At 44.9% G+C, this 12392-nt stretch overlaps 1 protein-coding gene across 5 annotated transcripts in view; it reads right to left on the bottom strand.

Moving 5' to 3' along the window:
* MARK3 (microtubule affinity regulating kinase 3) overlaps positions 1–12392 on the bottom strand; it is a 93703-nt gene that overhangs the window by 23377 nt on the left and 57934 nt on the right. For all 5 annotated transcript variants that reach the window (XM_073569924.1, XM_073569901.1, XM_073569911.1 and 2 more), the window contains exons 9-11: positions 11813–11932; positions 10180–10279; positions 9067–9179 (exon numbers count right to left, since the gene is read on the bottom strand). In XM_073569924.1, coding sequence (XP_073426025.1) covers positions 9067–9179; positions 10180–10279; positions 11813–11932 — 333 coding nt within the window. The remainder of the gene's footprint in view (positions 1–9066; positions 9180–10179; positions 10280–11812; positions 11933–12392) is intronic.

The raw sequence follows: 12392 nt of genomic DNA, 5'->3' as shown, positions 1-12392 counted from the left end.
GGAGAGAGGACCCTGCCCTTTTGGGCTTACATGCTACAGGATGGTGGGGAAGGAGACAGTAGGTTGGTGGGTTGCAGCAGTTCCGGTGTTGGTTGAGGTGATATCACCAGTAGTGGTGAGAGAGAAGGAGGTAGCGGGGTCATTGCAGGCTTTCTTGAAGAGGTGGGTTTTCAGGTTCTGTCTGAAGGATCCAAATGTGGTTGATAGTCGGACTTGTTGGGGCAAAGAATTCCAGAGAATAGGGGCAATTCGGGAGAAGTCTTGGAGGCGGCTGGATGAGGAGCGAATAAGTGTGGAGGAGAGAAGGAGGTCTTGGGAGGACCGGAGATTACGTGAGGGAAGGTATCGGGAGATTAGTTCAGAGACATATGGGGGAGACAGGTTATAGATGGCCTTGTAGGTCAGTATTAGTAATTTGAACTGGATACGCTGAGGGAATGGGAGCCAGTGAAGAGATTTGCAGAGGGGAGAAGTGGAGGAGTAGCGAGGAGAGAGATTAGTCGGGCGGCAGAGTTAAGGATGGACTGGAGAGGTGCAAGGGTGTTAGCAGGGAGACCACAGAAAAGGATGTTGCAGTAGTCGAGGCGAGAGATGATGAGGGCATGCACAAGCATTTTAGTAGATTGAGGGTTGAGGAAAGGACGGATTCTGGAAATATTTTCGAGCTGGAGGCGACAGGAGGTAGAAAGAGCTTGGATGTGCGGTTTGAAGGACAGGGCAGAGTCAAAGGTTACTCCGAGGCAGCGGACTTCTGGTACTGGGGAAAGTGTGATGTCATTAATTGTTATAGCTAGGTCAGGTAAAGAAGATCTGAGATGGAGGAAAGATGATGAGTTCAGATTTGTCTACATTGAGTTTGAGGAAGCGAGAGGAGAAGGAGGATATGGCTGATAGACACTCTGGGATTCTGGACAGCAGAGAGGTGACGTCTGGGCCAGAGAGGTAGATCTGAGTGTCATCAGCATAAAGGTGGTAGTGGAATCCTTGGGACTTTATGAATTGCCCCAGACCAAGTGTATAGATTGAGAAGAGTAGGGGTCCTAAAACAGAGCCTTGGGGGACTCCAACAGAGAGCGGGTGGGATGAGGAGGTGGTGTGGGAGTGGGAGACCCTGAATGTGCAGTTGGAAAGGTATGAGGAGATCCAGGATAGGGCAAGGCCTTTGATGCCGAAGGAGGAGAGGATCTGTAGTAGGAGGCAGTGGTCAACTGTGTCAAATGCAGAGGACAGGTCTAGAAGCAGGAGTATAGAGTATTGTCCATTTGATTTGGCTGTAAGTAGGTCGTTAGTAATTTTGGTCAGGGCTGTCTCAGTGGAGTGATGGGGGCGGAAACCAGATTGTAGATTGTCAAAGAGCAAGTTAAGCTGGAGTCACACACAGCAATCTCGCTAGCGAGATCGCTGCTGAGTCCCAACTTTTGTGATGTACCAGCGAGATCGCTGTGTGTGACAGCGATCAGCGAGCGGCCCCCCTGCCAGTATCGCTGATCGCTGTAAGAAACCTCTGGACATTTTTTTGGTCGCTGGGCTCTCGCTGGCCAGCACGCATCGCTGCGTGTGACAGGCGGGAGACCAGCGATCAGCTGTAAAAAATAGAATTTAAATAAAAAATATTGTTATTCTCACCTTCCGACGTCCCGCGCAGCATTCCTCTCTCCACGCTCCGGTCCGAGTGATCCTTTGCACGAATGACCGCGAGACTTCGCGCTCCCACGAGACGTGACTCTCGCGGTCATTCTCGCAAAGGATTACTGGGACCGAAGCGTGGAGAGAGGAAGGCTGTGCGGGACGTCCGAAGGTGAGAACAACAATATTTTTTATTTTAATTCTATTTTTTACAGGGATGGCAAGCGATGCCGGGCGCTCGGCATCGCTGTGCTGATCGCTGGTGAAGCTGTGTGTGACAGCTCACCAGCGATCACATAGCGACTTACCAGCGATCCTGACACCTTGATAACGGTGTCGGTATCGCTGGTAAGTCGCTATGTGTGACTCCAGCTTTAGATGATAGGTGGGAGGAAAGTTCAGCGTGGACATGCTGTTCCAGGAGTTTGGAAGCGAATGGAAGCAATGATATTGGGCGATAGCTGGACATAGCGGTTGGGTCGAGGGTTGGCTTTTTAAGGATAGGCGTGATTGTGGCATGCTTGAAAGCAGAAGGGAAGGTACCGGACGTTAGTGATAGGTTGAAGAGGTGGGTTAGGGATGGGATAAGTGTGGTCGTGAGGTTGGGGAGGAGGTGGGATGGGGTCAAGTGCACAGGTTGTGAGGTGCGATTTGAAAAAGAGGCGATTAAGCTCCCCTTCAGTGATGTTGGAGAGTGAGGTTATGGGGGTCAATCAAAACCCCCATTACAGGTATAATCATAACCAAAGCTTTTCCACATAAATCACTCCAAAGAAGCAAAACAGATCCAGGGGTTGTTCCCACAATACCCCAAATTCAGTATTCTCCCATCAATGACTCCCAACACTGTCGTAATCCAGCTTCAAGAACCTCCGCTAACAGGTAGTATCATCCTCTAGCGTACCATACCTAAAACATCTCTAAACCCCAAGATGGTATATGTGCATCCAGATCTGCTCTTCTGTGAAGGGCTACTCACAAAAGTCACCATTTTGAGATGTTCTCTTCATATCCGTTTGCCAGCTTGGTGCGTTAGCTTCAGGTCTAGCAGACAATCACAAGCCACAATTCATGGGACAGCGAGCCACATGTGGCTCCCGAGCTACAGGTTGGGGACCCCTGCTTTGGAATAGCCCAATGTATTTATAGAAAGAATGAAATGTGAGCATCAGACGCTTCAGATCCACGGGTCAGTCAGTAACCATTAGATATCAAATAAAGGGATATTTGTGGATGGGTTCCATGCTGCTAGATGAACTTGAGACGTATACTCCTGTATAAAAAGTGTGAAGGTAGTGGTTTATTCATCGCGTTTCGAAGTACAAATTTACTTCTTCCTCAGGATTAAACACACGTGGTCAATCCTGAGGAAGTAGTAATTTTGTACTTCGAACTGTGTCGAATAAATCACTACCTTCACACTTATTATACCGGAGTATACATCTCAAGCTCATCTAGCAGCACGGAAACCATCCACAAACATCTCTTTAAATGGGAGTAGTGCGCATTTTTAACCCTCAGGCGATTCACGGCATTTTTTAACATAAGGCTGTGAAAATGAAAAATCATTTTTTCCACCAATATGTTGCTTTGGCTCAAGTTTTTAATTTTCAAAAAGGGATAACAGGAGAAAATGAAAAGTACATTTTGTTACACAATTTCTCCCAAGTTAGACAATATCCCATATTTAGCAGAAAACCACTTTTGAGGAACAGTGCAAAGCTCAGAAAGAACGGTGCGCCCTATTGGAGTTCAGATTTTGAAGGAATGGTTTGGAAGTAGTGCTAGGTCACAGTGGCAGAGACCCTGAGGTGCCAGACAAGCAGAAACCCACCCATAAGTAATGTCATTTTATAAACTACCATATTTTTTGTTCTATAAGACACTTTTTCCCCGCCAAAAATGTGGAGGAAAATGGGGGGTGCGTCTTATAGTCCAGATGTACCTGCTATGGATTGGGAGGTGAGGAAATTGCAGCGGCGGAGCAGCAGGCCACAGGAGGCAAGAGCTGGTTGCTGCGGCTAACTCTTGCACCCGCTGCTAAAGAAAAATGAGTATAACTGCTCTCCACGCCCATGGTCGTGGAGGGCAGTGAATATTCATTTCTCTTTTAGCTTAAACGCTGTTCGCCGTGCTTTCATGTGTGCCGGCAACTTAAGGGGATGAATATTCACTGGTCTCCACTAGGTGTTGAGAGCAGTGAAGATTCATTTATCTTTAATAGCGAGCACAGGTGCAGCAGCCACGCCGTCTCCAGCCAGATGATCACGTGTGCCCGCTATTATAGAGAATGAATATTCAATGCGCTCAGTGAATATTTATTCCCTTCAGTAGCGGGCACTTGTAAAGTCCGGCGGCTGCGGCTAACACTGTGCCCGCTATTAAAGATCAGTGAATATTCACTGCTCCACACGCCTATCGTCCCAGTTTGTGGAGCAGTGAGTATTCCGGCTGCTGTTCTCGTCTTGTAGGCAGCTCATTACGTCACTGCCATGTGCTGCTTACAAGCATAACTCAGCTGCTGGCATCGGAACAGGAAGCTGTAAGGGAGTGCAGGAAGGTAAGTAAAATGGTTTATGTTTTTTTAATGTTTTTTTTTGATGGGTGACCATGCCCACCAGGCTAGGGATGAGGGGGACCATATATACCTGGATTGGGGATAGATAGAGGGATACACACATGGTAGTGGATATTAGTACATTACTGACCACGTTTTTTGCTTCCAATTTTTTTCTAATTTCCGCCTCTAAAACCTAGGTGTGTCTTAGTCCGAAAAATATGGTTCACCTCTGAATTCATTTAGGGGGTGCAGTGATCATACTGACATCACAGGTGTGTCACAGAAATTTATACCATTAGGCAGTGAAGAAAGAAGTGTTACATTTTATTGGATAAAAGGTTGTTTTAGTCCCAGTTTTTCTAAAAGCCCTTTTACATTTAGCGATGCACCAGCGATCCGACCAGGTCAGGATCGCTGGTGCATCGCTAAATGATCACTAGTGAGCTTTCACACAGAAAGATCTCACAGCGATGCAGCAGCGACGCAGCGCACGATACTCACCTTTCACACACAGCGATCCTGACGTCCTCCCGCCCGCGTCCAGCGTCGCTCGTCTCACACAGCAGGAAGCCCAGCAGGAAGCAGACGACGAGAAATGGAGCCGCCCGATCAGCGATGGACAGCGGGGGGAGCGGGTCGGAGGTAAGTATCACACATAGCGATATCGCTATAACGTCACAAAATCAGTGAAGTTTTAGCGATACTGCTAGCGATATCACTATGTGTAAAGCCCCTTAAGGGTTAATTCGAAAAAAATGTACGTCACCGTTAAACAATTTCTCATGAGTTTCACAATACTCCATATGTGATTGAAAACTATTTTTGAGGCACATTGCAAAGCTCAGAAGGGAAGGAGCGCCATATTACAGTGTACATTTCGCTGGAATAGTTTGCGGGTGCCATGTCACATTGGTAGAGCCCCTGAGGTGCCAGGGCAGTGGAATACCCCATAAGTGACCTTAATTTTACAAACTACAACTCTCAATGCATCCATCTAGGGATGTAATGATCATTTTGACACCACAGGTGTGCCACAAAATTTTATACTATAGGAGTGAAGAAAAATTACATTTTTGCCATAAATATTTTAGTCCCAGATTAAAAAAGGCTCCCTAATGTGATACACAAGTCCTCCTGAACATTGCAATACCCCACATTAGGTAACGTTTGGCCACACGGCAGTGCTTTGGAAGGAAGGAGTGTTATTTGACTTTCAGAGCATAAATTTTCATAGTCAAGTTTGCCGACTCCATTTGCAGAGCCTCTAAGTGGCAGAACTACAGAACCCCACCCCTCAAGTGACTCCATTTTTCAAAATTACACTCCTCTGGAAATTCATCTATGGGTGCACTGACAATTTTGTTTCTGGAAAACACCCCTGGAATCAAATGCAGTGAATGTTGCAGAGATAAAATTGCAAATATGCCATTGTAGTTCCCAATACATTGTGCTTCTGGAGTCATGACCCCCTAAATTAATCGAGCTTTCCTAGCTACAGTAATGCCAAATATGTGGATGCTAATTGTGGTATAGGCACACTGTGGGGCTCAGAAGGGAGTGGGCATTTGGATTTGGGAGTGCAGATATTGCCGAATTTCTTTTTATGGCACTTTTCCCAGAGCCTGTGTGTTACCAGTAATATGGACACCACCTCTATTTCTGTTAACAGATGACAGACCTGAGTGGAGACTTGTTTTTATGGGTTAATTTGAATATTTTATTGGGAACATTTTGGAGTACAGAACATTTTGCATCAGTTCACATTTATCATGCGCTCTACGCTGAGCACTTATATCAAGGTTTCCATTTACATCTTCAAAATAAGTGATTCAAATGAAACATTTGACCGATCCATTGACTAATGAGGCAGCAGAGTTACTCTGGACTTAGTCTGGCCTCTGTTCAGCAGTTTGTCTTTTTAAAAGGCGCATAAAATGGTGGCTGACTACGCTTTTGTGCATGACTAAAGACTTAAACAGGCCAGACCTAGTCCACAGTGCCTCTATCTGCCTCATTATAAGGAATTTTCAATTGTGCATTTCTGTATGAATCAAGATGTTCACAGATTTACATGGAAACCCCGGTGCCAACACAGGCTAAATGTGAGCTGAGCCATTCAATATTTGCAAGACAATGAAATTAGCAGATCAAGAATTGGATTTATTTTTTACACCGTTCCTCGTGCTGTTGAAGCGATTAGAAGGCTTTGGTCTATGGGTTGGTGATATTAAAGAGATACTAGATTTACACCTTTTTTTTTCCAAGGGCTTTCCTGCTATCATACACTGAAAACGCTTTTTTACATATTTTTTTTTCTGCTGACAGTCAGAGGGTTCTTGTTTTTTGCAGGACGAGATGGGAGTTTTTACTGGTACCATTTTCAGGCTTTTTTATTTTAAATCATTTTCTATTTAGTTTTTTGGGAGACAAAATAAACAAACAGCAGTTCAGAAATTATATATATTTATACATATTTATAAATTCACACACATATACACTGCTCAAAAAAATAAAGGGAACACTTAAACAGAATATAATTCCAAGTCAATCAAACTTCTGTGAAATCAAACTGTCCACTTAGGAAGCAACACTGATTGACAATCAATTTCACATGCTGTTGTGCAAATGGAATAAACAGATGGAAATTATTGGCAATTATCAAGACACACTTAATAAAGGAGTGGTTCTGCAGGTTGGGACCACAGACCACATCTCAGTACTAATGCCTTCTGGCTGATGTTTTGGTCACTTTTGAATGTTGGTTGTGCTTTCACACTCGTGGTAGCAGGAGGCGGACTCTACAACCCGCATAAGTGGCTCAAGTAGTGCAGCTCATCCAGGATGGCACATCAATGCGAGCTGTGGCAAGAAGGTGCCAAAAGTACGGTCTAATGCTAACATGCCACCTTAGCTGGCAGATTCATTATTTTACCTCTGGTTGCCGCAATTACCGTATATACTCGTGTATAAGCCGACCCCTCTAATTTTGCCAAAAAAAAAAACAACTGGGAAAACCTATTGACTTGTGTATAAACCGAGGGTGGTGCTGCACAAGGGTTAATGGTGGTCCAAAAAGATGCTCCATATATAAACACCCCCCATATGCTGTACAAGGGTTAATAGTGGCCCAAGTATAAGCTCTATATATAAACACCCCCCATATGCTGTACAAGGGTTAATAGTGGCCCAAGTAGACGCTCCATATATAAACACCCCCCATAACCTGCACAAGGGTTAATAGTGGCCCAAGTAGACGCTCCATATATAAACACCCCCATATGCTGCACAAGGGTTAATAGTGGCCCAAGTAGACGCTCCATATATAAACACCCCCCATATGCTGCACAAGGGTTAATAGTGGCCCAAGTAGACGCTCCATATATAAACACCCCCCATATGCTGCACAAGGGTTAATAGTGGCCCAAGTAGACGCTCCATATATAAACACCACCCATGTGCTGTTGCTGCTATAATAAAAAAAACAAAAACAAAAAAAAAAAAAAAACACATACTCACCTCTGTCGCTGGGGGCCAGGTGTCGGTGTAGCCGCTGGCTCAGGCCCCTGGCACTGGCTATATTTACCATTACTGGTTCCTGTGCAGTGACGTTAGCAGAGGGTGCGCACTGACTACGTCACCTCGCCCTCCACTAATGTCACAGCCAGAGGACCCGGAGACAGCGATGGAAAGGAGAGCGGTAAGTATTGCTCAGCTCCCTGTCCTCCTCCCCGCCTTCCTGACGCCCGGTCTCTTCAGTCCCTACTTCCCGCATGATCTCGGCTTCCCAGCTGTTCCTGCATTCAGTGGTCACGTGTTACCGCTCATTAAATATGTACATATTCATGAGTTTAATGAGCAGTACCACGTGACCGCTGAATGCAGGACCAGCTGGAACACAGATCATGGGGGAAGCAGGGGGGCTGCAGAGACCATGCCAGGAGGGGAGAGTATGGTCTCTGACACCCCCCACTTCCCCTCCCCCTGTATATGACTCGTGTATAAGCCGAGAGGAGGGGGGGGGGACTTTCAGCCCAAAAAAATGGGCTGAAAATCTCGGCTTATACATGAGTATATACGGTATGTTGCTGGGGTGCTGATTGTGTGGGAGAGGGAGCCCCCCCCCCCTCTCTCCTAAATGCTATGATTGAAACAGATCACAGCATTTAAAAGGGTTAAATAGCTGGAGGCGGAGGCGGTATGAGCACCGATCCTGGCTGTGACAGCAGGAACTCGCCTATCACTTAAGACGAACTCCCGGCGAAGATGGTATGTGGGCACCACTCTTGTGCCTGCATAATCGCCATGATGTCCCGCTAATGTCAATGTGGACAGTAACTGCACATGTCGGGAAGGGGTTAACAGAACTAAACAAAAAAAAAATTTCAACAAATTCCATTTAATATTCTTATTTTATATTACAAATCAAACTCAAAAATTATAATTAAACCTTGCATCTCAGGACGCAAGATGGGACTGATCGACAAGAGATAAAACCCTTGGTTATCTGCAGGCGTCCTACAAAACACAGTCAAGGCCGCCATACACATTAGATGGCTGTTTATCCATCGTTCAGGTTGGTAGCCATCTCGGCTGACGCTGAGCACTAGTATGTCCTGTATGCTCTACATCAGCCATCACCAGACATATCTGGCAATGGCTTATCTCCAGGAAGCAATACGACTGGCAGTCTGAAATCGCTCCAAACATCTAATGTGAATGGGAAGTGAGGGTTTAGCTTGCTGCATTATTTTATCATGAGCCTCACAATCTGTGAGGACTACCAAACCGCTTTTTCTCATTTCTAGGCTTATTGTTCCTTTAACACGTGGATTAGATCTGCTTGAAGACATTTGTTATCTGGACGGGCGATCTAGTAATACCTCGGATGACTTTCTTCCAAGTAACAAATAGGTCGCAGTGATTTCATCATATTTCATCTTGCTAAGGGATTCCTGGATCTCCTCCCTTGAGTAACCCATTCCAACCATTATATCTGAGAAGAAAAAAAAAAAGTCACCATTAACTGGGCGATTCACAGCAAACTGCAGCCCCACAGATACGAACCAACTACAGAGCCCCTGCAGCCCCCCGGACTCCATGCTTTAAACTCTGGGCCTATTGAAGCTGGCCGCTTATCAGGAACAAAGGCTCCTAGAAACTCTCATTGTAAAATTAACCCGCCAATCAACCAACAAATGAGAAAAACATTTGTTCGCCAGGCGAGAGGATTTTTAAAGCTTCCTCAACAGTCCTCGCTCTCGCCAGCACTTTGTCCCTCGTTAACAGGAGACGTGCTGCCGATCACCGATGTGTACAAAACGATAATCATTAATACTAAGTGCAGTCGGTCTGTCTAAAGAGGCCATAAAACGACTGCTCATCAGCTGGCATGTAGCAGATTGGTGGTTTAATAGGCACAGTTGGTCTAAATAGGCTTTTAAAGGGATTGTCTTATTGTGACGGAAGTCTGCAGTCACTAAACTGTGACGCAGCGCACATCAAACTGTGGTGACAGTGGGTGCGTTTGTATACATAGATGTGTTCGACCTCGCCCAATACTAGTGAATTGAGCAGGGCCCAGCACATTTAGCCTATGGGACTACTTGGAGATCGTGTGCAGACCAAGTCCAGGGGCGGAATTAGGGAATATACAGAAAGTGGTTTGTAGCGCCGCGGGGGAAAGTGGTGGCAGCACTGAAAAGCCTGATAAGTTTAATATCAAAACTGCCCCAAAAGTTAATAATTTCAATTTTCTTTAATTTCTGATAACTTAAAGGGGTATTCCCCTGCAGCTCACTTCCACATCAGAAGCAACGCCCCACGTACCTGTCTAAGAAACAGGAGACATGCACAATACAAGTGTCTCTGCCGGTATGTCAGGTGTTAACGTGCATCACTAAACTCCGATACGGAAGTGACGGGTGAGGGACAAACCCATTTTTGCTTTAATAATGTCCATTATTTGCCCTCGTGTGAACAACAAGTCTCTTTACCTATTCGTTTCTGGTCGGCTATATCAAGCTCAGGCTCAACAAATGGTTTGAGCTCATCCTCTTCATGCCCCGCATTAATCCATCTGTCCTTCATAATTTGCTTGACAGAATGAAGAAAAAAAAAAAAAAAAAAAAAGGCAGAACGTTAACAGTACAGTTTATAACACTGATGGGCAGGAAAGGGTTGAAGTTAACAGAAAAAAAATAAACATTTCCTCTAGTGAAAATCATTTAGGCATATGATCTTCAAAGGGGATTTATTCTAACCCAATTGTCACTGGCCGCGTTTGTTTGACTTTATGGTGCTCATTAACCAAGTTTTTTTGGACCAAGTCGCTCATTCCAAGAAGAACCCTGCCGAGTGGGGTGCCCAGCGCTCAGAGGAAACCAGGGAACCCACTGATTGGCTTCAAAGGGATAATCCTGGCGTTCTTATTTACCAAACAGACTCCTCGGATATGAGCAGCTAAAGTTCTGTAACGTCAGATCTGCCATGTATGACGGATCAACAAGACTGGAAAATCTTTACAAGACAAAGTTCACATTAAAGGGAGTTACAAAAAAAAAAAAAAGTGTTCTTGCTTTGGAGGACCCAGAGTCTCCATGCATCTTTATAGACTATGCATTAATTTCTAGGGGCACAATGCGATGCTTTAAGAAAAAAAATATATGAAGTGTTAAAGGGATTGTCAAGGAGTTTAAGAAAAATAACTTAACAGTGGGACTTTTTGTAATGAGAAGCACCAAATATGTCTGATCCTCATCCTGCATATGCAAGTGCCAACCACCAACTCCAGATGTCACTTGTCACACATGCTGAAGTCAGCGATTGGCTGCAGTGGTAATCTACATGTACGTCTCACCATTGCTTCGGCGAGAACCATGGGAGAGAAGAGGTGCCTGATCGACAGCGGCTTTACCAGATGGGGAACGGGTTTTCACTTTGAGGAACTGAAATGTGACTGCACAAAGTGTTCAAAAACACCCTTAAACCGCTCTCTGTAGACGAGTTTCTGGCCTGGGCTCATCACAGGGTTGGCTATTGATTTATTGGGTCGATGCCTCTCCTAGGCGATATAGGCGAGACAACAAATTTGCAAGATTTCCCCTCATGGAGGATTGCATGCAAATCGGCATACGTAACTGGTTTCTTTACGAAGAACCGGTACTCCTATGGACAACCTCTTTATAATGGAAGTGTGTATGAGGTTTAAAGGGAATCTGTTAGCAGGACTGAACACATGTAAATACATGCGTCGCCGCCTCCTCCTTCACCATCGGCTCCTTCGTAAGAGGTCAAGCAGCACAGAAGCCGAGGAATAGAGCTGGAGTGACAGAGGCTTCAGATCTACCATAGCTCTTCAGCCTCATTTGCATATTAATTATTCAAACACTGATTTTTCTGTAAAGGAGGAACGAACCGACAATGTAAATATATGACTGGACTTGTCTTTCAAAGAGCTACATGTGCATATAAATCGTTTGGAGGGTGAAATCCTGCAGAGTGATTCCTTTTTTACATTTATTCTCAACTTACAGCTTTAAGACCCATATTTTGACATAAAAAAACCCAAAAAAAAACACGTAGATAACAAATCTATTGCTGCTTATCTGCTGGTCTTGGAGCCCTTACCTCTAGAGTGCCTCTTTTGGTTGGGTTTAGCACCAGGAAACGTTTCAGAAGGTTTTCACAGTCTGTGGACATGTAGAAGGGAATCCGGTACTTCCCTCTTAGCACTCTTTCCCTTAATTCCTTGGAAAGAAAGAGCATTTTGGTGACTAATTATTTCAGTACTACAAGAAGTTTCCTCCCATGATAGAACAGCGCCACTCCTGGCCAGATGCCTTGCCAGAAATTGCTAAATATTCCCATTTTAGGAAACGCAGGAAAGTCATTTTTATTATATAAAGTGGCATTTTAGACAAGTCTGATGCTGAAACATAACAGTGGGACCCCTCGTTTAAAGTATTTGAGGGTCCCAGTATACCATTGAAAATCAGACACTAATGACAGAACGGAGTAGAAAGGTTTGTGCTAACTTACATTTCAGGATCCAGTAAATTTAGATTTAGTGCTCATATGGGCAGCAGCTCATATCAGCTATCGATTTATAGAAAAGGCTGGGACAAGTCAGTATAGGCAACTGCAGCCGGCTTGTGGCTGTAGGCAGCGAAGAATAGGATTTTTTCCGTCCTACAGACTTCTATGACAT

Source organism: Dendrobates tinctorius, unplaced genomic scaffold (assembly GCF_039654945.1).
Source record: "Dendrobates tinctorius isolate UK_male_01 unplaced genomic scaffold, ASM3965494v1 ptg000006l, whole genome shotgun sequence".
Classification (NCBI taxonomy): domain Eukaryota; kingdom Metazoa; phylum Chordata; class Amphibia; order Anura; family Dendrobatidae; genus Dendrobates; species Dendrobates tinctorius.
The sequence above is the reverse complement of the archived record's forward strand: the minus strand, read 5'-3'. Positions and strand labels throughout refer to the sequence as shown.